At 34.1% G+C, this 27944-nt stretch overlaps 1 protein-coding gene across 1 annotated transcript in view; it reads left to right on the top strand.

The window, feature by feature from the left end:
• The window catches only part of Sec23a (SEC23 homolog A, COPII component), a 55401-nt gene that overhangs the window by 6074 nt on the left and 21383 nt on the right, over positions 1-27944 (top strand). Inside the window, exons 3-14 of the mRNA XM_076848237.2 lie at positions 1020-1077; positions 1442-1528; positions 3115-3351; positions 5553-5632; positions 7074-7218; positions 9220-9378; positions 11211-11326; positions 17176-17299; positions 19923-20003; positions 20976-21065; positions 22779-22885; positions 26184-26337. Of these exons, the coding sequence (XP_076704352.1) occupies positions 1020-1077; positions 1442-1528; positions 3115-3351; positions 5553-5632; positions 7074-7218; positions 9220-9378; positions 11211-11326; positions 17176-17299; positions 19923-20003; positions 20976-21065; positions 22779-22885; positions 26184-26337 (1438 nt within the window). The remainder of the gene's footprint in view (positions 1-1019; positions 1078-1441; positions 1529-3114; positions 3352-5552; positions 5633-7073; positions 7219-9219; positions 9379-11210; positions 11327-17175; positions 17300-19922; positions 20004-20975; positions 21066-22778; positions 22886-26183; positions 26338-27944) is intronic.

The following is a 27944-nucleotide window of genomic DNA, read 5'->3' as shown; positions in this document are numbered from 1 at the left end:
TCAGACTCCAGTAGTTCAAGAAATCCAAAGAACTGTTAAGTTTTACGATCATTCTAGTTGTAGTGAGTAATCATATAAAGATATCAGATATAAAAGTATCACCATAAAAACTGATAAAGCCTATCAGTGTTTTCTGATTACTGATGCTGGCTGTATATCAAGGCATCTTTTGTCATTGGAAAAGTCATAATTGAATAGTATGGTATTTTAAAAAAATGTTACGATACATAGCTCTTTTAGGGGTGGAAGGGGGGGTACCTGGGATTAAACTCAGGGGAACTTGGGTCACTGAGCCACATCCCTAGCCCATTTTTGTGTTTTGTTTAGAGACAGGGGTCTCACTGAGTTGCTTACCACCTAATTTTTTGCTGAGGCTGGCTCTGAACTTTCTATCTTCCTGCCTTAGCCTCCCAAACTGCTGGGGTTACAGGCATGTGCCACTATGCCCTGCTTATTATGTTTTTTAATTAATTAATTTTTTAAAGAATCTTCCCATCTCATGTGAGTCCAAATCACATTTTCTTTTTGTGTGTGTGTGTACTGGGGATTGACTCCAGGGTGTTTTTACCTCTGAGTTATATCCCCGACCTTTTTTTATTTTTAATTTTGGGACAGAGTCTCACTGAGTTGCTTAGGCCTTGCTTTTGCTGAGGCTGGCTTTGAACTCACAATCCTGCTGCCTCAGCTTTCCAAGCTGCTGGGATTATAGGCATGCACCACCATGCCCACATAGCTTTTTTTAAAAAAATTTTTTTAGTTGTAGAAGAACACAATACTTTTATTTTTTATTTATTTATTTTTATGTGGTGCTGAGGATCGAACCCAGTGCCTCACACATGCTAGGCAAGTGCTCTACCACTGAGCTACAACCTCAGCCCCCCAAATACATAGCTTTTAAAGATCATTTTGACTATTGATTTGAATGCATTCATGTTATAGAGATAAATTAATTTTATTGAAATTGGGATCTTTATAAAATTAAACTGAAATATGTACTGATATATCTTTTCTTAAAACAGTCAAGTGGATTATCGAGCAAAACTCTGGGCTTGCAACTTTTGTTATCAAAGGAATCAGGTGAGAAAATCCCCATTATAGATGTTAATGCTGTAATACTAGTCACATAGAAAAATGAATATTTAAGAAAGATAAAATACGGGCTGGGGTTGTGGCTCAATGGTAGAGCACTTGCCTAGCATGTGTGAGGCACTGGGTCCAATCCTCAGCACTGCATATAAATAAATGAATAAAATAAAGGTCCATCAGCATCTAAAAAAATATTTTTTTTAAAAAAAAGAAGATAAAATAGTTATCTTTCATGTAATGAAATGTCTTTTTTACTAATTAAATGATTAAAAATTAATTATTTTTTGAGTTTAAAATTTTATTGATTTTTCTTGCAAATAATTTGTTAAAAATTTTTATGTATTTCTCTCTATAGTTTCCACCTACTTATGCTGGGATATCTGAACTGAATCAGCCTGCTGAACTTTTACCTCAGTTTTCTAGCATTGAATATGTAGTTCTGGTAAGAATATAAGAACAGATATTTAAGAACATTTTAAATATCCAGTGTTTTATATTGGGTTAATTGTTAATTTGAGATAACTTAAAAGGGATCATCACACATTAAGTTGATGGAACATTTCAATGGCAAGAGCTGTTAGAGTCATTTTGAGCAAGGTAATTTCTTTATTGTAGTTATTTGTTGGGTGGTCAGATACTGGGTAGGGTGGGGTGATTTGCTATGCTGAGTAAAACAATCAAAAATAAAGTATCAATCTTGTTTTGTAATTGGAACATCAGTTTACAAATAGTTGGCCAATATAACTCTGAAGTCTGCTAATTTATCCCCATGTCTAATTAATAAAAATATTTTTGCTTTGGAAAATAATTTTTCTTCCCTTTCTGGACAATTTTACATAGTTATTTATAAGTTTAAGTGTGGAAATGATAATATGAATATTGTAGAGAAAATGGAATTATGGTTCATTTGAGCCAGTTAGTAATTTGTTTAGCTTGGCTCATTTCTGGGTCTCTGAAAATCCACTTCAAGTCTGGATAGTTGTTTTATAAAAATCACTTCACTTTGTTTTTAAACTCTATATTTGTTATTTTATTATTTTAAAAGTAATAAATACTTATTATAAGCGAAATAAGCCAGACTTAGAAAGTCAAGGTTGAGTTGGGTGTGATGGACATAGTGTAATTTGGTAGATTTCATTCCCAGTACTTCCCCATTTCCTCCCCTCCTTCTCCTCAATCTCTTTTCTCTACTCTATTGGTCTCCCTTCTGTTTTCATGAGATTCCTTTCTTAGCTCTTTTTTTCCCCCTTTAACTTCCACCTATGAGAGAAAACATTCAATCTTGACTTTCTTTTTTATTGTCATTTTTGGTACTAGGAATTGAACCCAGGGGTGGATTCGACTGAGCTATATCACAGCCCTTTTTATTTGTCGTTTTGAGACAGGGTCTCACTAAGTTGTTTAGGCCTTGCTAAATTGCTAAATATGTCCTTGAACTTTTGATCAGAAGGATCTTAGTCTCCCAAGTTGCTGAGATTATGGGTATGTGCCACCATGCCCAGCTGAATCCCACTTTTGTGATTAATTATAATGTACTGATTAAAATAATAATAGTAATAATGATAGAAGGAAGATCAGTAAAGTAGAGCAAGTGGATTGGGGGAGAGAGGAGGAGAGGGTAAGAAAAAGTACTAGGAAATGAAGTTGATCAAATTATGTGCATGTATGAATATGACATAATGAATCCATTATTATGTATAGTTATAATGCATCAATTAAAAAGTAGTATAGAAAGCAAAAAACAAGAGAAATGAACCCTCCTATAATGAAATAAAATGGAAATTGAAAGTGCCCTCCAAGTAACTATGTAGAATGTTTTTAAACTTAATTTTTCCCTTGATGCTGTGTAATGGCTATAATAGAACTTTCTGTAATGGCTATAATAGAACTCTATCATATGCATGTATTAGGATTCCATTGTATGCATTATTTAATTAGTCCCTGATCGACTGTCTTAAAATTTGTGCTGAAGTGTTAATGCTTTTAAAAAACCTTATTTTTCTTACTACTGCAAAATTTTTTTAAAAGCGTGGTCCACAGATGCCTTTGATATTCCTCTATGTGGTTGATACTTGCATGGAAGATGAAGATTTACAAGCCTTGAAAGAATCCATGCAGATGTCATTAAGTCTCTTACCACCTACAGCTTTAGTTGGACTTATTACTTTTGGGAGGATGGTGCAGGTTCATGAACTTGGATGTGAAGGCATTTCAAAAAGCTATGTCTTTAGGGGAACAAAAGATCTATCTGCCAAACAACTGCAGGTAGGTAAGAATGGTAGTTTTCAACTTGTGAATGTTATTTCATGTAAGTAATATATATGCCTTTTGGATATGTTTCTAAAAAAATAAAGAAAAATTATGAATGATTAATATAAATGTGTTACAACAAAAGTTTTAAATTTAGTGTTGTCATCACTTTTCTTTCATGTTCCTTAAATTGCTGTTAGGCAGATTAAAGATCTTTTATTTTTAACTGTATTCTTTTTTTTTTTTTTTTTTTAATTCCGTGTGTGTTAGGGATCAAACTGAGACACTTGCACATGCTAAGCAAATATTGTGCCTTTGAAACACATCCCCAGCCCCTAAATGTATCTTTAAAATTTAAAGTGAAACCAAAGATATTTTACTAGAGATTTGAAGGGCTTATAGAAGAGATATGCTGAAGGCTAGGAGAGAGCAATCACACAATATTAGCTTTTTTCCCCTCCCTCTTCCTCCTCCTTCACCTTTTTTTTTTTTTTAAACAATACTAGCTTTTGCTTCTAGACATTTCACTTAGAGATTTTGATAGTCCATAAAAAAGTAAGTGAATGTTTATTTGTATTGGGAGATGACTGGGTTGTTCATGTATGTATTTTGAAAAAAATTTCTAAGTGATTCTAGTACAATTCCATTTGAAAACATTTCCTCTAGAAGATAATAGATAAACCTGGCATAAAGCCAACACACAGGAAGTCAAACTTTGGAGGCATCCAGGTTAACCCAAATGAAAAAGAAAGGAAGAAAAGATTTTTGAGGATGACTCTTAATCTGAAGCTTGGCAGATTGGTATAGTGGTACTAAAGTTAATTGAAAACATTCTAGAGGAACTTGCAGGTTTGGATGGGGAGGATAATGAGTAATAAATAAATAGGATTTGAGGAAGTAAAGAAAAGTCTGTTTTGGGGAGGAGGTGTGGAATACCCTGTGGCACTCTGTTGCTGTACCACATCCCAGCCCTTTTTTTTTTTTTCTTTTTAATTTTGAGGCTGGGTTTCATTAAGTTGCTAAGACTGGTCTTGAACTTGCTATCCTCCTGCCTCAAGCTTTCTGCATTTCAGGGATTCCTGGCATGTGCCACCAATAGGCTAAGTTTATTGTTGTGTTTTTTTTTTTAATATTTATTTTTTAGTTTTCGGCAGACACAACATCTTTGTTTGTATGTGGTGCTAAGGATCGAACCCAGGCTGCACGCATGCCAGGCGAGCCGCTACTGCTTGAGCCACATCCCCAGCCCTAAGTTTATTGTTTTAAGAGGTTTGTTGTTGAAAATAAGGAAGGAGACAATCTGGGAATTTGAGCAAGAACCAAGTTTAAGATGATTACTTTAGGAGGAGAGACACTGTATAACAGAAGGGAAAGACATTGAAGAGAGTGAATGCAAGCAAGAATTAGATGAGCAGAGTGAGGTTTAAGAAGACATGGCAGGAGTTCTTTAGGAAGCAGAATATCTTGGAAGGGGGGGATCATCTGTTTCCATGAGACAGGAGATAAAGTGGTCAAGTTTTAACCTCTCTGTGCTTTTCATCTGTAGAATGGAGATACAGGGTGAGTTCCTTTATCCAAAATTCTTGGTGCCAATGAAGTAATAAAAATGTATAATAGGCAATCAGAAATTCTGAAAACCTGATGACTGAATTAATTCCTTTCTTTTTTCACCATTTTATTCCTGGTACATAGTAGGTATTTAATATATAGTTACTGAAAGGGATGAATATGTTATTTATTTATTTATTTATTTTTAAAGAGAGAGGGGGAGAGAGAGAGAGAGAGAGAGAGAGAGAACTTTTAATATTTATTTTTTAATTATCGGTGAACACAACATCTTTGTTTGTATGTGGTGCTGAGGATCGAACCCGGGCTGCACACATGCCAGGCAAGCGCGCTACCACTTGAGCCATATCCCCAGCCCATGTTATTTATTTTGACTATTAAATTAGAAATAATGTACTTGAGTTAAAATCCTTTCTCTTTGCTCCCATAGAATCTTGTCCTTTGCTTCCTCATGATGATTATTTCACTGGACTATTAATGTTTTTCTGAAACTTTCTTGAATTGGACTCTTGCCCACAAGCAAGAAAGAGACCTTGCTTGTGCCCTTTATTTTTTTGAACCTACTTTCTAGCATAGCACCTTGCACATTATAAATAGTCGACAAGTTTTTGTAGAATTAAATGCATGTTACTCAAATAATCTTTTTACAGGAGATGCTGGGACTCTCTAAAGTACCAGTCACCCAAGCAACACGTGGTCCTCAGGTACAGCAGCCACCTCCTTCCAATAGGTAATAATCAAATATGACAATCAGAATTTTGCAACTTATGCAGCTATTTTAAGCATCTCATACCCTTGAGCCTTTTTTTTTTCATTGTGGTACTAATGGTTGAATCTAAGGCCTCATGCTTTCATGCTAGGCAAGCACTTTACCTACCACTGAGCTACACTTCCGGCCCAGCTCATATCCTTAACTTGAACATAGGCATTCAGCGATACTATATTGTTAAATATTTTTAGGAATTTAATGGGTTTAATTAGACTACTTATATTTTTTATTTTATTTTATTTTGATATAGAGTTTTATTAAGTTGCTTAGGGTCTTTCTAAGTTGCTAAGGCTGGCCTCAAATTCGTGATCCTCCTTCATCCCGAGTTACTGGGATCTCAGGTGTGCACCACCATGCCTGATATGATTATACTTTTTATTTTTTTTTTATTTTTTTTTTTAAGAGAGAGAGAGAGAGAGAGAATTCTTTAATATTTATTTATTTTTTTTAATTTTCGGCAGACACAACATCTTTGTTTGTATGTGGTGCTGAGGATCGAACCCAGGCCGCATGCATGCCAGGCGAGTGCGCTACCGCTTGAGCCACATCCCCAGCCCCTGATTATACTTTTTAAAGAATTGAGGCAGAATCATATCACTGAAAAATTTTTTTATCACTACAATGTAGAGTTTAGTTTTTATATAGTGTTGATTTTCTATTTTTAAGTTCATATAAATATAATTTTTGTGGTTTGAGGGCAATCTAACAAAAATAGGACCTCAAAAACTTTTTCTTTTGTTTTTTTCAACTTTAGAGGTAGCTTTTTCTCTTGAACTTTATAATTTTTATAATTGAATGTGATATTACTTTTTTTTTTTAGGGGGGAATACCAGGGATTGAACTCAGGGGTGCTTGACCATTGAGCCACATCCCCAGCTATATTTTGTATTTTATTTAGAGACAGGGTCTCACTGAGTTGCTTAGCTGGCTTTGAACTCAGGATCCTTCTGTCTCAGCCTCCCAAGCAGCTGGTATTACACGTGTGAGCCACTGCTCTCAGCCCTGGAAGTGATAAAGTGATATTACTAAAATTGGTTGATGTTGCTTCTCATAATTATTTCAATAACTTAAAACTTACTAGATGAAAAATGAAATCTTGATGAAGTACTTGGTTTGAGTGTTTTGTTTATAGCAGTTATATTATACTGGACCTTTAACATAAGTAGCATCTGGGATCTTGTTTGAAATGTAAATTTTTGGCTCACCTCTGCTTCCTACTGAAATGAACTTTAGAAGTGGGGCCCAGCAATCTGTTTTAAAAAAAAAATTTCTGATGCCTGGGAAAATTTTAAAACTGTTAGTTTACTGGATATTCAAAGTAATGGTTTCTCTATTTTTAGGAAAGTTTCTTAAACTCTCAATAACACAAATGACTTAATTTTTTTTTTTTTTTTTTTGGCAGATTTTTACAGCCAGTACAGAAAATAGACATGAATCTCACAGATCTCCTGGGAGAACTTCAGCGAGACCCTTGGCCTGTGCCACAGGGAAAGAGACCTTTGCGTTCCTCGGGAGTGGCACTTTCCATAGCTGTAGGACTACTTGAGGTAGTGATGATGAATTTTTTTTTTTTTTTAATATAAATGTGTGTGTGTCTGTGAGGGTATGGAATTACAAGGGTATAGGGAAAAAAACAAAAACAAACCAAAGTGCTTTTCCTTATTCTGTCACTCAATAATCAACAGATAATACTTCTGTTGCCTTAGGAGTGTGTGTGTGTTTTAACCTACATATCAATCAAGCAGTCCTGCAGTGGACGCCAGCTAGATGTTCTTTAATTCAATTTAATTCTTTTTTTTTAATATTTATTTTTTAGTTGTAGTTGCACACAATACCTTTATTTTATTTATTTATATCTATGTGGTGCTGAGGATTGAACCCAGAGCCTCCCATGTGCAAGGCGAGTGCTCTACCACTGAGCCACAACCCCAGCCCATAATTCAATTTAATTCTGACACTGTCTACCTAAAGGTAGCATCACATCTTATGGATTAAGGGCTTGATTTCACAAGACTGCTCCCCCCTTTCAGATACCAGTTGCAAGTAGTAAGTTGTCACTTGTAATTCTGACTGACCAGCTGTAAATTGGGGGTTTTCTTTTTTTTTTTTTTTTTTTAAGAGAGAGAGAGAGAGAGGGGAAAGAGAGAGAGAATTTTTTTTTTTTAATATTTATTTTTTAGTCTTGGCATACACAGCATCTTTGTTTGTATGTGGTGTTGAGGATCGAACCCGGGCCGCATGCATGCCAGGCGAGCACGCTACCACTTGAGCCACATCCCCAGCCCCTAAATTGGGGGTTTTCACAACTCCATTTTCAGGTTTGATTTGCTAGAGGGGCTCACAGAACTTGGGGAAAACACTTTACTTAGGTTTACCTATTTTATTACATTTTGAGACAGGGTTTTGCTAAGTTGCTTAGGGCCTGGCTAAGTTGAGTTTGTGATCCTCCTATGTCAACTTTCTGAGCCACTGGGATTATAGGCATGTGTCACCATGCCCAGCTTATCTCTTTGCTTCTTTATTTCATTTTCATTCTCTTGATTATCTTCTAGTTCTTCTTTAATGTTCCTTATTAAGTTTTTATTTGAATCTGTCTGTTCTAGGTCTGTTGTTGGCTTCCTTCTTTTTTCTTCCCGTTTGTACCCATTTCTCCAAATTACCTTTGCTCTTTGTGAATACTGCAGTGAAAGGATGTAATGATCAGTGGAATTTACTGCCTTTTTTTTTTTTTTTTAATTTATAGGAATTTTGAAGTTTGTTATTTGTGCTTTAGTTTTATAAAAGTGTTTGTGTGTATTTTCATTTGTTCTTGTTCTTCCTTTTTTCATTTTTATATGACTGTTTTTATTTTAGATTACCAAAATGAAAATTACTTTTGTTTATTAAACTAGTTTGAGAAAGTTATGGAAGTAACAAACATGATTTCATTCAAATAATATCTAAGAATGCATAAAAATGAAAACTAAAAAGTAGTTTTAGCTACATCTTCAGCCCTTTACTTTTGTTTTCTGTGGGGCTGGGGCTGTAATTCTATGGTAGAGCACTTGCCTACCATGTACGAGGCCCTGGGTTTGATCCCCTGCACTGGGCTGGACAGAAAAGAGATGTCTTCTGTGTTTCTTTCTGCTTCTCTGGGACTAGTTAAGCGGGTGAAATGTCTTTGTTAATAGGCATTAGGGTATAGGTTATTTTAAAATTAGTAATGCACTACTATTTAGAAGAGAATTTCAAAAGAGACTTCAAACATCTGGTTTTTAATTTCATTTTAAACATTAAATTATTTTATTTCTTAGAAAATACATTCTTCCCACTTTTTTTTTAATTTTTTTTTTTTAATGTTTATTTTTTAGCTTTCTGCGGACACAACATCTTTGTTTGTATGTGGTGCTGAGGATCGAACCCAGGCCGCACGCATGCCAGGCGAGCGCGCTACCGCTTGAGCCACATCCCCAGCCCCCCACTTTTCTTTAAATAACATCAGAATTTGTATATTTATATCTTTCTCATTTTCCTTAAACTCTTTTGATGAGTTTTTTTTTTTCCAATAGTGTACTTTCCCCAACACTGGTGCTCGTATCATGATGTTCATTGGTGGTCCTGCTACTCAGGGACCTGGAATGGTGGTTGGAGACGAATTGAAGACACCTATAAGATCATGGCATGACATTGAAAAAGACAATGCCAAATATGTTAAAAAGGGAACCAAGGTAATTTTTGTTTTTAAGTCTTATTACCTTACTAGAAAGTACTAAGTTGTTTTGATGTATTGTTTTGATGATTTCCGTAGAAATCTGGTGTCATGAAGTCTGATATTATAACTGCTATTCAGAACTGAGGAAATAGTCTTTTTTTTTTTTTTGCCTTGAAAGTTGTAACAGTTTTTCTGGTTTCAAATATTTAAAATTTAATTGTAGCCAGGCATGGTGGTGTACACCTGTAATCCTAATAAATCTGGATGTTGAGACAGGAGGATCACAAGTTTTTGGCTAGCTTGGGCAAATTAGTGAGACCCTGTCTCAAAATAAAAAAATGATTTTTAAAATTTTGAGATAGGGTCTTGCTCAGTTGTTTGGGCCTTGAAAAGTTTCTGAGGCTGACCTCAAACTTGGACTCCTCCTGCCTCAGACTTCTAAGTCTGGGGTTATAGGCATGTGCCACCACAACTGACCGAAATGTTTTCTCTTGATAAGTACATTATTTGTGGTTTGAATGTTTTGTATTTTCTTGTGAGTTATTTTCTGTTCATCTGACTTCATTTTGTTTTTTGATTTTGTGCAAATCCCCAGGCCTTTTACTTTATTTTTTTGAGACAGGGTCTGGACTCTGTTATATTGCCTGTTAATGTCCCTTTTTTTTCTTTTTAATTCTCTAGAGTTCAGTTTTAGCTTAGTTGTGTTGTATTATCTCATATTTTTTGGATAGTCACTGTTAATTTTTTTTGGGGGTGGGGTGTACAGGGATGGAATACAGGGGCACTCGACCACTGAGCCATATCCGCAGTCCTATTTTGTATTTTTATTTGAGACAGAGTCTCACTGAGTTGCTTAGTGCCTCACTTTTGCTGAAGCTGGCTTTGAATTCCTGATCCTCCTGCCTTGGCTTCTTGAGCTGCTGGGATTACAGGCGTGTGCCACCACGCCCACCAAATTTTTTTTTGTTTTTTAATTTCTAGTTGTAGATGGACACAATACCTTTATTTATTTATTTTTTTATATGGTGCTAGGATTGAACCCAGTGCCTCACATGTACTAGGCAAATGCTCTACCACTGAGCCACAACCCCAGCCCTTGGCCAAATTTATAAAAGTAACTAATGACATTATTTTTGTCATTGTTAATAGATTTTTTTTTTCCCGACAACTAATTTCCTTTTTTTTTTTTTTTTAATTTAATGTTTCTATACTGGGGATTGAATCCAGGGGCACTTTACCATTGAGCTACATCCCCAGGCCTTTTTACTTTATTTTTTGAGACAGGGTCTTGTGAAGTTGTCCAGGCTGCTGTCAAACCTATGATCTTCCTGCCTTGGCCTCTTGAGTAGCCAGGATTACAACTGTATGACAACTGTACCCAGCCTAATTTCCCTTTTGAGCTTCCAAGTTTTCTTGGTTAGAGCTACAAAAAATGTTTTCTTTATCTTTTTGCTTTTGGAATTGTCTGTTTTCGTTACTTGCGTGTGATCTTAACCAGGAAAAAGAATTAAAGAATCTGTCTTATTCTACTCTTTTTTTTTTTTTTTTGTGGTGTCAGGGTTTGAACCCAGTTCTTTATGTATGCAAGGCAAATACATCTACCAACTGAGCTATGTCCCCAGCCCTTGTTCTAATCTTTTGACAGATGAATAGCAAGATGTTTGGTATACCTTTCTTTAATTTTGCTTCATTTAGGGATTTATTTAGAACTAGTGGCTTTTAAATAAAATAATGTGAAAATGTCAGACTTCTAGAAGTTATTGTATCATTTTTGTGAGATATTCTAGAAAAGTAAGAATAAATCTTTTAATGAATTTATGAATTCTTTTAATCTTAAATTTTTTATAGCATTTTGAAGCATTGGCTAATCGAGCTGCTACAACTGGTCATGTTATTGACATCTACGCGTGTGCATTAGATCAAACAGGTCTCCTGGAGATGAAATGCTGTCCCAACCTTACTGGGTATGTATTTAAATTTGTATAATTTTTGTAATTCATGATGACAGTTTACAAATACAAACCAAATAATGACTATTTAGGAAAATAAAAGAATCATTGTCTTATCACTTCAGGGCAATATCTTATTAACAGTTTCTATGTTTCTTATGTAAACACACTTTACATTTTTGTCTAAAATATAATGTTGTTATATACAATAGCTCTGTCTATTGAAAGGGCTATGAGCAATCATGGTCCGGTAGCAGAGAGAACACCCAGTACCCAGATCTTGGTGTCTACTAAAAGTAATCAAGGGTTCTAGTAGAATTGGCTGATTCTAGGGTTTGGACAGGGAAAACACAAGGTGAACCTGAAGCTATGAATCTGTGTTGGTTCCTCATTGTCACAGAGTGCCACAATAATGTGGATTGTTAATAACAGAGGAAATTGGGTACAAGATATGCAGAACTCTCTTTGCAACTTCTCTGTAAATATAAAACTATTCTAACATAATTTTTTTTTTTAGTTTTATTGATTTTATTTTTTTAAATACATGACAGCGGAATGCATTACAATTCTTATTACACATATAGAGTATAATTTTTCATCTTTGTATATAGAGTGTGTTCACGCCAATTCATGCCTTTATACATGTACTTTGGTTATTTTTTTTTTTTTTTGCATTACAATTCTTATTACACAAGTATACCACATTTTTTCACATCTCTGTTTATATGTAAAGTATGTTGACATACAATTTGATTCTTCATAAATGTACTTTGGATAATGATGTCCATCACATTCCACGGCCCTTGCTAATCTTCCTCTCCCTCCCCTCCTTCCCTATCTAGAATTCCCTACCTCACTATGAGTCAGCCTCCTTATATCAGAGAAAACATTAAGTATTTGTTTTTGGGATTGGCCAACTTCACTCAGCATTATCTTCTCCAACGCCATCCATTTGCCTGCAAATGCCATGATTTTATTCTCTTTTAATGCTGAGTAAAATTCCATTGTGTATATATGCCACATTTTTTTTTTATCCATTTATCCACTGTAAGGACATCTACATTGGCTCCACAGTTTACCTATTGTGAATTGTGCTGCTATAATCATTGATGTAGCTGTGTCCCTGTAGTATGCTGTTTTTAAGTCCTTTGGGTATAGTCCGAGGAGAGGGTCTAACATAAATTTTTTATTTTAAAAATTGTAAACAAGTAGGGCAATTCAAATGAATTTTCACCATTGAAAACATAAGTAATAATGTCTTCTAAAATTATAAACACGTATTTAATATTATATATAATTAAATAATATGTAAAATAATAAATATAAATATACAATTATGTTGAATTATATATAATTAAAATATACGACAATAATAACATTAAAAGAGGTGGTGAAGGAATTAAGATACTTTTAAATCCTTGCATTATCTGGGAAATTATAAAAATGTTCACTTATTAAATTTTCATGAATCAGGAAAAAAAATTTAAAAAACTATAGTGTTATAAAGCTGCAAGTTCTGTTTTAAGAATCTCATTTTGATATCTTGAAATCATTATTTTGTTATTTTAGCAGTGTTTTCATACATAATTCACATACCATAAAACTATTTAAAATGTACAATGTGGTGGTTTTTCACGTTTACACATTGCACAGCCATTGCCATAATTTAATTTTAGAACATTTGCATTACTCTAGAGACACTACCCATTAGAGGTCCTCCATTTCTTCTTCCTTCTCATTCTCACCTACCTTCTGAGCCTTAGGCAGCCATGAATTGCCTATTCTATGTAATTTATATAAATGGAATAATATAATATGTGGTCTTCACTTAGCATAATGTTTCAAGTTTCATATTTATGATGTAACAGTATATTTTTGGCAGTACTGGGGATTGAACCAAGGACCTCACACATGCTTGGCAAGTACTCTAATACAGAGCTACATCTCTAATCCTTTTTCTAAATTTTATTTTGGTTTTGAAACAAGGTCTTGCTAAATTGCCTAGACTGTCTTCAAATTTGAGATGCTGCTTCTTCAGCCTCCCTATTAGCATGTACCACCACACCCAGCTTAATTTTTTTGTTATTGTATAATAAAAAGGGAAGAAGGAGGTTCAACTTCATTTAACAATATTCCATTGTATGGATAATACCACATTTTATCAATCTATCATGAACATTTCATTGCCATTTTTTGATTATTATGGATCATGCTAATTTGAACATTGTGTGCAAGTTTTTGGGTAAATACTGTGCTTAAAAGTTTCTCTTAGATACATATGTAGGAGTGAAGTTGATTTTGTTAGCTTTTTGAGTTCTTGATGCGTTCTGGGTCTTAACCCCTTGTCAGAGGAATAGCTGGCAAAGAATTTCTTCTATTCTGCAGGCTTTGTCTTCACACTCTTAATTGTTTACTTTGCTGTGCAGAAGCTTTTTAATTTGGTGCCATTCTACCTATTGATTCTTGGTTTTATTTCTTGAGCTTTAGGAGTTTTGTTAAGGAAGTTTTGGTGCCTGCACCTGTATGATGAAGTGCTGACCCTAAGTTTTTTTCTAGCAGTTGCAGGATTTCTAGTTAATTCCTAAGCCTTTGATCCACTTTGATATTTGATATTGTTCAGGGTGAGAGAGAGGGATCTAGTTTCATTCTTCTACATATTCATATCCAGTTTTCCCAGCACCATTTCTTAAAAAGACTGTCTTTTCACCAACATGTATTTTTGGCACCTTTGTCAAATACTAGAGGGCTGTAAGTATGTGGGTTTGCCTCTGTGTCTATTCCACTGGTCTTCATGTTTGTGTGAATGCCAATACCTTGCTGTTTTTGTTCCTATAGCTCTGTCGTATGATTTGAGATCTGGTATTGTGATGCCTTTTGTATCACTCTTCTTGCTCAGGATTGCTTTGGATATTCTGGGTCTTTAATTTATCCAAATGAATTTAAGGACTGTTGTTTTTCTTTTCCTAGTTCTGTGAAGAATGTCATTGGTATTTTGATGGGGCTGCATTGAATGTGTATATTGCTTTTGGTAGTATGGCCATTTTGAATTTTTTTTTTTTTCTCCAAAGACAGAGTGAGAGAGGAGAGAGAGAGAGAGAGAGAATTTTTTGATATTTATTTTTTAGTTATCGGCGGACACAACATCTTTGTTTGTACGTGGTGCTGAGAATCGAACCCGGGTCGCACGCATGCCAGGCGAGCGCGCTGCCACTTGAGCCACATCCCCAGCCCCTAGTATGGCCATTTTGAAAGTACTAATTCTGCCTATCCAAGAACATGAGAGATCTTTTCATCTTCTAAAGTGTTCTTCAATTTTTTTTTTCAGTGTTCTATAATTTTAATTGCAGAGATCTTTTACTTCCTTGGTTAGATTAATTCCCAAGTTTTTTTTTTTCCTTTTTTTTTTTTTTTTGAGGTTATTGTGAATGGGATGATTTTCCTGATTTCTTTTTCAATAGAATCACTGTTGGAGTATAGGAAAGCTATTGATTTATGAATATTGATCTTGTTTCTTTGCTGAATTCATTTATCAGCTCTAGATGTCTTCTGGTAGAGTTTTTTGGGTCTTGTAGATATAGGATTTTGTCATCAGCAAACAGAATATAATTTCTTTTCCTATTCGTGTCCCTTTAAGTTCTTTGAGAGTACTGTTATCTTAAGTATTGTTTTACCTGTGAACATAGAATGTCTTTCTGTTTATTAAATTTCTTTGAAGTGTTCTATAGGTTTCAGTGAACCAGTTTTATATTTTTGTTAAATTTATATTCCTAAATATTTTATTTTTAATGCTATTATAAATGGAATCATTTCCTTAATTCTGTTTTCATGTTGTTTATTGTTAGTGTTAGGAACACAATCAGTTTTTTCTTTTTAAATAATTTTTTTAGTTGTAGATAGACATAGTACCTTTATTTATGGTGGTTCTGAGGATTGAATCCAGTGCCTCACACCTGCTAGGCAAGCACTCTACCACTGAGCCATAATCCTAGCCCATAATCAGTTTTTTTTTAAAAAATATTTTTTAGTTGTCAGTGGACCTTTATTTTAATTTATTTATATGTGGTGCTGAGAATTGAACCAGTCCCCCACAATCAAATTTTTATATTGATCTTGTATATGACAGCCTTGCTGAACCCTTGTATTAGTTTTAATTTTTTTTGTGGATTTCTTAGGAATTCCTATATATAAGACTATGTCACTTCTTCCTTTCTATCTAGATGCCTATCTAATCACTCTGGATAGGATGTACAACACAATGTTGAATAAAAAAAGTGATAGTGGACATCTTGTGTTGTTTTTAATCGTAGAGGGAAATCATTTAATTTTTCATACTATGATGAAAATAGATTTTCATACTAGATGAAAATCATAGTATGAAAAGATTAAATTTTCCCTGCCCCTCCCCCTCCTCCTCTACTACTACCATTATCAAATCCAAGGTCTTGTGCATAGTAGGCAAGCACTTTACTACTGAGCTATAACCTCATCCCCTGATTTTTGTTTGTTAAGACTACCTTACATTCCTGGGTTGAACCTCATATGGTCATGGTCACATAACCCTTTTTATAGTCAGATTCAATTTTTGGTATTTTCTTGAGGATTCTTGCATCTATTCTCATAGGGCATATTAAGCTATAGATTTCTTATGATGTCTTCTGTGTTAGCTTCATAGGATAAATTGGGACATGTTTCCTCTTCTTCCATTAGAAGTTATTACTTTTGAGATAATTTCATTAAGTTTTAAGAAACTCAGTTATGTCAATTTATTTCTCAGGTTTATTTAGTTAGTTCATCTAATAAATATTAATGAGCACCAACTTTGTAGCAAACAGTTTTATTTGTTTTCATTGCAGTGCTAGGGTTTGAACCTGGGGCTTTGTGTATGCTAAGCAAGTGCTCCACTGACCTCTACCCTGGCAAACTGTTCAAGGGACTAGAATACAGCAATGAACGAAACATAAAATATATGTTGTCATGGAACTTATCTTCTGTGTGGGGCTCTTAAGTATAATTTTCCAACTCATACTCTGTACTCTATGTGCTGCCAAAGTGAGAAATTTAAACAATGCCTGAGTGTATAAAGTGAAAATGTTCCATAAATACTTCCCTCTATTTTTAAGAATGAGAATGCCCTGGACATGGTGGTACATGTCTGTAATCCCAGCAATTTGGGAGACTGAGGCAGGAGGATCACAAGTTCAAGATCAGCCTGAGCAATTTAGCAAGACCCTGTCTTAAACAAAGAAAGGGCTGGGCATATAACTCAGTGGTTGAGCGCTGCTGGGTTCTATTCCCAGTACTGCCAAACAAACAAACAAACAAACAAACAAACAAAAGAATGAAAATGTATGCTATAAAATGTCAGATATCTTCACCAATATGCAGAACTGAGAGGCAGGGGCAGGAGAAACACATTTTCACTGTATAGCATTTGTGTGTGTGTGTGTGTGTGTGTGTGTGTGTGTGTGTGTTGCTGGGGATTGAACCCAGGGCTTTGGGCATGTGAGACATGCACCAAGCACTCTACCAACTTAGCTACATCCCCAGCCCCACTTAATAGCATGTTGTGCCTTTTGAATTTTTAATTGTGAATGTGTTTCTATTTAAGGCAAAATTTTAAAAAAATTGCTGAGGACAGATTGCAAGTGTGGGGGGGGCATGCAGATACACTCAGAATTAAGATTATTTGTAGAGTGAGGATATTTTCATATATATTTCAGTCTTAAACACTAACGGTAATAATACAGCACATTTTGGGAGATATCTTTAAAATTTATTGGTAGTCTTGAGAGGTAATTCATTTTCTGGTAACACATGAACCCATTTTAATGTGTCTCATACATTGTTTCATTTTTCCCATGCAGTGGATACATGGTAATGGGTGATTCTTTCAACACTTCTTTATTCAAACAAACTTTTCAAAGAGTCTTTACCAAAGATATGCATGGACAATTTAAAATGGGCTTTGGTGGTACATTAGAAATAAAGGTAAGAACCAAAACTTCCCATGTATGATATGTTTATCAAGAGAGAAATTGTAGGCTTGATCATAATTTTAAAATATCATTAATAAAATTCAATGTATGCTTTAAAAACAGTGAAATAGTGGTTATTTTATATTGAAATCTTTTTTTGTTTTCATTTTGTTTTTGTGGTGCTGGGGTTAGAACCCAGGGCCTTACACATGCTAATCAAATGCTCTGCCACTGAACTATATCCCCAGCTCTTCTATAGAAATCTCGAATTAAGAGATTTTGTTCACTTGAAGAGATTGAGCGTTTTTAAACAATTATTATAAGTAGAATTATGTGAGTAAATTTCTTTTACCTTTTTATTGTTTCTTTATATTGGTTTTAATTTTTAAAGTATGCCTATCTTTTTAGTGCTAAATTTATTTATTTTAGTGCCAGTATTTTTAATGGAGAAATTATCTAACTTAAGATAAACTATTTTGTGCCGTTTAAGATTGAAATTTGCAGGGAAATGGATGGCATTAGAACAGATTATGCTAAGTGAAGCTAGCCAATCCCTAAAAAACAAATGCCAAATGTTTTCTTTGATATAAGGAGAGTAACTAAGAACAGAGTTGGGAGGAAGAGCATGAGAAGAAGATTAACATTAAAGAGGGGTGAGAGGTGGGAGGGAAAAGGAAAGAGAAGGGAAATTGCATGGAAATGGAAGGAGACCCTCATGGTTATACAAAATTACATACAAGAGGAAGTGAGGGGAAAGGGGAAAAAAAAAAAAAAAACAAGGGAGAGAAATGAATTACAGTAGATGGGGTAGAGAGAAAAGATGGGAGGGGAGGGGATGGGGGATAGTAGAGGATAGGAAAGGCAGCAGAATACAACAGACACTAGTATAACAATATGTAAAACAGTGGATGTGTTACCTATGAGATGCTGCAATCTGTATACGGGGTAAAAATGGGAGTTCATAACCCACTTGAATCAAAGTGTGAAATATGATATATCAAGAACTATGTAATGTTTTGAACAACCAACAATAAAAATTAAAGGAAAAAAATAAATAAATAAATAAAGGAAAATGGAAAACACCAAAAAAAAAAAAATTTGGCATAGAATAATTTTGTGGTTAGTTGTTATAAAATTCTATTATTCATTTCAAATTTGCATTTAAAAAACCTAAAGGGTTTGTTAGTTACATGTATATTATAAGCATGATTTTGAATATTAATTAAATATTAATCTTTTTTTTTTTTTTTTAAGAATTTTTAATATTTATTATTTAGTTTTTGGTGGACACAACATCTTTGTTTGTATGTGGTGCTGAGGATCGAACCCGGGCCGCACGCATGCCAGGCGAGCGCACTACAGCCTGAGCCACATTCTCAGCCCTAAATATTAATCTTGTTATTGAATTTAGTTCTTGCTGTATATCCAGCATAATGTTTAGGAATTATAGAGATGTGGAGAGATGGTTTGGGGATTTAGTTAAGTGGCAGAGCCCTTGTCTAGTATGCACAAGGCAAGTTTGTTCTTTGACTCTGAAAAAAAAAAAAAGTGAGATGTCAAGAGATATCTAAGGTGTAGTCTTGTCATAGGATAGAAAGACAAGACTAACTCATGTGATAGAATTGAATAGCAGATATAGTGTTTAGGGAAGAAAAATGAATGCATGTAGGGCACAATATATCCTAGGGGAGTGTCATAGTTTTTGAAAGATGGGAGTAGAATGCATTTTACTCAGGAGCCCAGTGAGGAGAGAGGCAGAGAGGTGAGAATCAATATGAAATATTTGAGAAAAATGTCCAGTGAGAGTATATGATTTGTATTGGAATATAGAAGAAATAGTTTTAATTATGTGGGTTGGTTGTAGTTTGGAGATGCTTTTGTCTGCAAAAGTCATTGTAGTATAGTGAATAACTGTCTTAGGTAAAAGACAGTTATTCTTAGGTAACATGTCTGTTTAGGATAAGTCATGAAAAGAAGCTCAAGCAAGAAAATAAATAGGCTTTCTACTTTTTTTAGATAGAAGATAATGTGATAGGTTAAATTTTTGTGACAGTAAAGACTAGAGAGAGACCATCTGGACAATTTTTTTTTTTTTTTTTTTTAATACTGGGAATTGAACTCAGGAGCAGTCAACCATTGAACCACATCCCAGCCCTGGGCTATTTTGTATTTTATTTAGAAACAGGGTCTCATTGAGTTGCTTAGTGCCTCACTAAGTTGCTGAGGCTGGCTTTGAACTTGCGATCCTCCTGTCTCAGCCTCCCGAGCTGCTGAGATTATAGGCATGTGCCCTCGTGCCTGGCTGGACAAGATTTTTATGTGGGAGGAAAACTATGGTTTTGGATTAATGTGTATTGATTTTGGGCATGGTGTAAGTTTCAATTCAGGGTGATATTTCCAAAGGGAGACCTCCTATAGGTTGATAGAAAAGAGAAGTAAAATTAAGTTTGAGCTGTATTTTAGATATGGGAGTTATCAGCATTAAAGTGCTCAGTGATGAATTATTTTCAATTTTAGTGTATTTTTGTTGGGTTTTTAGTTTTAAATATGGAAGAATATCTTAACATTCTTAAATACTTTGAAATGAGCATATAAGCTTATCTTTGAGGAAACCAGACTGTATTCTTGTTTTGCAGACTTCAAGGGAAATAAAGATTTCAGGAGCAATTGGACCCTGTGTGTCTCTCAATTCCAAAGGACCCTGTGTATCTGAAAATGTAAGTCACTTTTATTCTTTTATAAAAATTTTTTTTACTTGTCGATGGGCCTTTATTGTATTTTATTTATATGCTGTGCCGAGAATTGAAACCCGTACTTTACACATGCTAGGCTAGTGCTCTATTACTGAGCTACAACCAACACTTTGAAATTTTTTTTTAGTTGTAGATGGACACATCACCTTTATTTTATTTGTTTATTTTTATGTGGTGCCGGGGAGTGAACCCAGTGCCTCATGCATGCTAGGCAAGTGCTCTACCACCGAGCCATAACCCCTGCTTGAGGCCAGTCACTTTTATTCTTAAAAAGAAATACAGTTGATTCTTGGACAGCACCAAGAAAGATTTGGTGTGGCATTCCTTTTTAAATTATTATATGGCCTGTTTTATGTGGTTTATTTTCTTCTAATATGCTTCTATTTGTGTTCTATGCTCTTTTCACATACGCTTTCCCATCCATTCTTAAGTTAAAAACTTTTTTTTTTTTTTTTTTGGTACTGGGAATTGAACTCAGGGGCAATTAACCACTGAGCCATATCTCCAGCTCTTTTTTGTATTTTATTTAGAGACAGGGTCTCCCTGAATTGCTTAGTGCCTCTCTTTTGCTGAGGCTGGCTTTGAATTTGTAATCCTCCTGCCTTAGCTTCCCAAGCTGCTGGGATTACAGTGGGATTACAGGTGTGTGTGCACCCACTCATGATATGGTCTTAAAAAACTCTTAAGCTTTTTTTTTTTTTAATTTTGATATAGGATCTTGCTAAATTCAAGTTGCTGGCCTTGAATTTGTGAACCTCCTGTTTTAGCCTCCTGTGACATTAGGATTATAGGCCCAGCAACTCTTAAGCTTTTAACATGAAGTGAATTGGTTTGAAAATTGAAATATTTTTTCTTACTGGAGATTTTTTTGTCCTTAATTTATATTAATAAATTATGTTCTCTGGCTTTCAAGCACACTGTATTTTGTTTTTACAGGAGATAGGAACGGGTGGCACTTGTCAATGGAAGATATGTGGACTCAGTCCCACTACAACCTTAGCTATATATTTTGAGGTTGTTAATCAGGTATGACTTTCTATATTTGAATATTTAAAAATATATTTAATTTAGGTCATGAATATTTCATATGAATTTTAGGATTTTTTTTCTAGTTCTGTGAAGGATATCATTGGTATTTTAAGGAATTGAAATGGATCTGTAGATAGCCTTGGGTAGCATGGACATATTAATGATATTAGTTCTTCTAGTCCATGAACACAGTTGTCTTTCCATTTGTTTTAGCTTGTTTAATTTCTCTCATCAACATTTTATAATTTTCATTGTAAAAATCTTTCCCCTCTTTGATAAAATGTATTCATAAGTATTTTATTTTCTTTGTAGCTGTTATTGTAAATGGAATTGCTTTCTACTTCTTTTTATTTTTTTTATGCTGCTGGGGATTGAAACTGCGGCCTTGTGCATGGTAGGAAAGTACTCTACCATGAGCTACATCTCTAGCCCTTGATTTCTATAATCTGCCATTGGTGTATAGCAGTGCTACTGAATTCTGTATGTTAATTTTGTATCCTGCAACTTTGCTGAATTTGTTTATTATTTCCGTTTTTTGGTGGAATAGTTAGGATTTTCTGCACTTGAGAAAGATCGTGTTGTTTGTTAACAGTGACACTTTGATTCCTCATTTCCAATTTGAATGCCCTTGATTCCTTCTCTTACCTAATTGCTCTAGGTAGTAATTCTAATATTGTGTTGAATAAAAATGTGAAAAATTCTAAACAAAATAACAGCAAACCAAGATCTCATTATAGATCTTAGAAAGCTTTTACCTTTCCCCCTTTATGTTGAAGTATGTTCCTTCCATACCTAACTTGTTTAGTGTTTTTAAAAAGGGATTAAAAAATTTTTTTTTAGTTGTACATAGATACAATACCTTTATTTTATTTTATTTATTTACTTGTGGTGCTGGGGATTGAACCCAGTACCTGTGCATGTGAGGCAAGCACTCTACCAACTGAACTATGTCTCCAGCCCTATAAAGGGATTTTCAGTTTTATCAAATTGTATTTTCTTCATCTATCAAGATGATCATATAGTTTTTAATCCTTCATTCTGTTGATTACATTTATTTATTTGTTTTTTGCATTCTTGAGAAGAATTTTACTTGATCATGGTGAATAATCTTTTTAATTTGCTTTTTTTCTTTTTGGTACTGGGGTTTGAACGTAAGGGCAGTCAACCACTGAGCCACATTCCCAGCCCTTTTTTAATACTTTATTTAGAGACAGAGTTTTGCTGAGTTGTTTAGGGCCTCGCTAAGTTGCTAAAGTTGGCTTTGAACTTGTGATCTTCCTGCCTTAGCCTCCTTAGCTGCTGGGATTGTAAGTGTGTGCCACCATGCTTGGCTTTAATTTGTTCTTGAATTTGGTTTGCTGTTATTTTGTTTAGAATTTTTGCATCAATGTTCATTATGGACATTGACCTGTAGTTATCTGTTTTTTGTTGCAACCTTGTTTGGTTTTGTTATCAGGGCAATGCTGGTCTCAGTTGGAAGAGTTCTTTCCTCTTCAGTTTTTTGGAATATTTTGAGAAGAATTGGTTAATACCAGTAGTTCTTCTTTACATGTTTGTTAGAATTGAGCAGTGAAGCTGTCTGGTCCTGGCTTTTGCTTGATGGGAGACTTTTTAATTTTTGAATGAATTTTATTATTACTAGAGAATATGTAGTCTATGATAATAACATAGTAAATTTTGTTTAGTTTTTACTCATTTGTTTTTACACAGCATAATGCTCCAATTCCTCAAGGAGGACGTGGTGCAATCCAGTTTGTGACCCAGTATCAGCATTCAAGTGGGCAGAGGCGCATCAGGGTGACCACCATTGCTAGGAAGTAAGTTTTATATATATATATATATTTTGTTTTTTGTGGTGCTAGGATCAAACCTAGGGTCTCGGGCATGCTAAGCAAGTGCTCTACCACTGAGCTGTATTCTAGCCTATAAATTTTATTTGTTAGAGACTTAATTTACATATCAAAACTATTGGGCTGGGGATGTGGCTCAAGCGGTAGCGCACTCGCCTGGCATGCGCCGGGTGCTGGGTTCGATCCTCAGCACCACATAAAAATAAAAAAATAAAAAGATGTTGTGTCCACCAAGAACTAAATAAATATTAAAAAAATTCTCTCTCTCTCTCTCTCAAAAAAAAAAAAAAAACTATTATAGGTCATAATTCCAAATTGGATTCCCATTTTGGGAGACACAAGTAGAAAGTGAACATTTACAATTAACAGCATTTTATTTTTTTCAAACCCACTTTGTTTGTTGTAGGGGCAGTCAACCACTGAGCCATATCGATTGATAAGAACTATAAGAGCAATTTTTAAAAAGTATTCCTGAGACCCACTCTTCAAAATATTTTTATTTATCTCATAACAATGAAAGAGAGAGGGAAAAATCAAACATTTTTCTTTAATAGGCAGTAATATCTATATCTTTATATAAAATCTATATCTTTCTGTGTATCTATATACATATATAAATCAGTACATACATATATATACATATATAAGTATGTATATACCTTATATATAATAGTGATTAGTAGCATTATTTTTCAGTGGATGATAAAATTCTTAACTATGTTTCTTTTCAAGTGTTATTAGTTATTTAATTCATTTTTCACATCTTTGTTCAGCTTCCGTTTTGTGGTACTGTTAGAGGAGAGTGTGAATGCAAGAGACTTGAACATACTTGGTCTTTATATGATGGTGGAGGCTCACCATCATATGGGTTCGTCTTTAAATAATCTATGCTAAAAGGCCAATTGTGTTTTTTTTTTTCTTCAATGAATGCTTTTATTAAATATAAAAAATTGAATTACTAGGAAAATTAGATTTTAAAAAGCCATTCAAAACACAGTTCCTATTTTTTATTAGTAGATTCATTAGACATAAAATTATTTTGTTGAGTTGCTCAAAATTTTCTGAAATTTTTAGTTTGTATTCTTATCTCATGGGAAATGAGACCTGGTTCATGTACCACACTTTGACTAGCACCTGTTAAGACCACACAAGGTAAAGTCTCTAGTAGTTAAGATTATAGGATAGTGTTTTGTGTAACATGGTTTAGTCTGATTGTATTGATGTAGGCAGAATCTTCAGAGGGGTATAGTTAGGCATAACATATGGGGAGGCGACCAGTGCCAACTTAAGCTCAAGGGGGTTCTTCTTCCTGCTAAGGAGAGTGTAAGCTACCTAAGAAATTGGTCTAGAATATTTAGTCAAGAACAAAAGAAAAAGTTGGAAAGACAGTTTCAAAATGGTGGAGCCCTGTAGGTTCAGTCCACACAGGACCTGGAGTTAGACAATTAGAAAAAGGCTCCTGTGGTTTATTTAAGGTGGTACATCAAAGGCAGGGATAAGGTTTCAGGGGCGGAGTCTTGTCTTCATTTACTAGAAACATGACTTTAGAGGCCTGAGAAAATAATCATAGTTACCCTATTTTTTCCTAGAAAATAGCTAGGATCTGGAAAGTTTGGCTTGAGACTAGTAAGAATAATTATGAAGGGATATTGACAAAACAGGAGATTTTTATAGTGTCAGAAATCTTGGGTTTTCTGGGTGAAATTTTTCTTATAATTAACATGTTTTCATTGTGTTTACTTGCTAATGTATTTCTGTTGTTGAACCATTATATTTTTACAAGAAAAAATGTCACTTTTATGGTTTTCAGTTGGGAAAGTCTTGATTTAAACAATTTTGTTTTTAATTCTTTGATTATTTGAAAATAAATAATTAGTACTTAAGCTAAACTATTCATGTAGTCACTGTACATAAATTTCATTAAAAATAATTTTCAAAATTTTCAGTGCCCTTTTTTTCTTTATTCTCAGAAAACTAACAATAGAAGAAGAAGGGAGAAGAATTTTAAAGATTTTACTACCCAAATTCCCTTGGGATTGGTCTTGTCTGTAAAATTGGTTCAACATTTATTTTCAGAAAGTTCATAAATATTGCCAGTCTTGCTCAAAGTGAGGTACTTTGGAACTAGGGTCATCTGAAGTAATATAAAACTGCACCTTTGGGCTGGGGATGTGGCTCAAGCGGTACCGTGCTCGCCTGGCATGTGCTGGGGCGCTGGGTTCAATCCTCAGCACCACATAAAAATAAAATAAAGATGTTGTGTCTACTGAAAACTGAAAAATAAATATTAAAAAATTCTCTTTCTCTCTTAAAAAAACAAACAAACAAAAACTGCACCTTTGAAATATCAAATAAACAAATATAAACAAAGATAGCCCAGCAATAGTTTTACTGAATTGGATTTATAGAACATGTGAATTTAATAAATTACTGCTATTTTATGCATAATATTAAATTAATCCCTCAGGTTGAAATTCTCATGTAACTTTTGATTTTAGTCAGTATACTAAAGTGGAGAGAAAAGAATATGAAGTAATTTTAATTATGTGATTTTTTTATCACTAATGATCAAAGGCTAATGAGAAAAAATTCTATTGTTTTATTTTCCAGGTTGGGCTTAGAGAAAATCTTTATTTTTATCATTTCCATTTTTTTGCTTATTTCCCTCTTTGGTGGTACTAGGGAGTGAACCGGGGCCTCACACATGCTGTGAAAATGCTTTACCACTGAGCTATTTCCTAAGCCCCTTTTCTGCTTTTATAAAATTGAAGAAATAAAGTCCTAACGTCTGATAAAGAGATTCGTGTATCTATGTGTACATATATATATACATGTGTATACTATTATGTTTACTTGTAAAAAAATCATTGTTTTCAGGATTGTGGGTATATGCATTTACAGTTTACTTTAGAGAATTTTTTTAGGTTTGGTTATATTTTTGTGAAAACAATGCTGCAGTGAAACAAGTATGAGTGATTTCTTTTTAAAAAATGTTGTAGGTCTGGGGATGTAGTTCAGTGATTATGTGCTTGCCTAGCATGTATGAAGTCCTGGATTCAATCCACGGTATCACTGAAACAAAACAATTCAAACAACCAAAAAAAGCTTCTACTTTCCCTCCCCAAAGCTGATTTGTCTATGTAGTGTTGGAATTTGAAATATTGAAGTAGTTTTCTTCATTTTTCAAATTTAAATCTGTGTGGTGGCCAACTATGATAATGTGAATATAATTCAGCAACATTTCTGTACTTTCTTATTTCTTTAGCTGGGCAGATGCTCAAACTCAAATCCAAAACATCGCTGCATCTTTTGACCAGGAGGCAGCTGCCATTCTTATGGCCCGGCTAGCAATATATAGAGCAGAAACAGAGGAAGGACCAGATGTGCTCAGATGGCTGGACAGACAGCTCATTCGACTGGTAAATAAACATTGTGGTTCTCTAATACACATATGTTTTCATTTGTAATATGTTTGCTGTATCTCCTTAAAAGTACTTAACAGTGACCCTGAAGTACTATATGAGGGATTCCTATTCAAATTACTGAGACAATACCATAGTAATGATAGTAAAATTCAGTAGTAACTTCCAGTAAAAGTGAATTCCTTTCTTTCCTTAACATGAAAGAATGGCAAGTATGTAACCTATATTTTTCTATTGATTTTAGTTGGTATGAAATTAGTTTGAAATTTAGTTAGGTATTACTGTAACTGCTCTTACTACTTTTTTTTGTATATTCATTGCTATAGGTTAGTTTTATTTCTGTTTAATATTGAATGGAACTTTATATTGTAAATACATTTTTTAAAAGTAAGTGAGGTATATATAAATTATACATATTAAATATAGAAATATAGACAAGTATCAATTACAAATTACAAATTACATAGATTACAAATATATGCTAGTAAAATGATTGGTGTTGATTTACTTGATTTTGTAAACATTCCAGGAACCCATTTCTCACATTGTGACTTAGAAGACTTTATTTAATTAATTTATTTATTTTAACTTTTTATATATATATTTATATATTATATATAATATATTTGATATATTTATTAATATATATATATAAATATATATATATTTATTTTTTAGGTGTAAATGAACACAACACAATGCCTTTATTTTTATGTGGTGCTGAGGATCGAACCCGGATCCCACCTGTGCTAGGGGAGTGCTCTACTGCTGAGCCAGAATCCCAGCCCCCTAGAACGCTTTATTAATGTTCTACTTTTACTTCTCTGGCCTGTCATTTCCTTGAAAGTACTTCTGCATTCACTCTTCAGCTTGAATACCCTATGGAGAGCTCTTTTAGGCTATTGAGTACAAGAGACAACTAATTAACTAATTTGCTTTTAAACTATCAAATAGGTTATGCTTTATTTCATGTTTTAAAAATAGTCTTGAGTGAACTAGCCTTTGTTTAGTAAAGTTAGTGTGTCTCTTTTTTTTTTTTTTCAGTACTTGGGCTAGAACCAGGACCTTACACTTGTTAGGCTAGTACTCTACCACTGAGCTACATCCCAGCTCTTTTTTATTTTTTATTTTTGATACAGAGTTAGGCTGGGTTGTCCAGGCTGGCCTTGTTCTCCTCCTTCAGCCTCCTGAGTAGCTAGAATTGTGGATGTATGCCACCACATCTAGCGTTAGCTATTTTTTTTTTCCATTTTCATCTTTATTTATAGAACATGTGAATTTAATAAATTATTTTATGCAAAATATCAGATTAATCCCTCAGACTGAAATTCTCACTCAACTTTTGGTTTTAGTCAATATATTAGTGTAGAGAGAAAAGAACACAAAGTAATTTTAATTATGTGATTTTTATAACTAAGGTTGAATTAAAGACCAAGGAGAAAAAAATTCTGTGAAGCACCTCTCTGTGGAAAAAAGCGTTATGACAGTGTTAGTGTATCTTTTTTTTTTTTTTTTAAAAAAAAACAGAGATTTAACTTCTCACAGAGTCAGCCATTGATGGGACACTATCAGTATAAATGCCAACACGTTCCTCAGAGGTGGAC

This window comes from Callospermophilus lateralis, chromosome 3, assembly GCF_048772815.1.
Source record: "Callospermophilus lateralis isolate mCalLat2 chromosome 3, mCalLat2.hap1, whole genome shotgun sequence".
In the NCBI taxonomy this organism is placed as follows: Eukaryota; Metazoa; Chordata; class Mammalia; order Rodentia; family Sciuridae; genus Callospermophilus; species Callospermophilus lateralis.
Note: the sequence above shows the minus strand (reverse complement) of the source record. Positions and strands in the feature narration are given on the sequence as shown.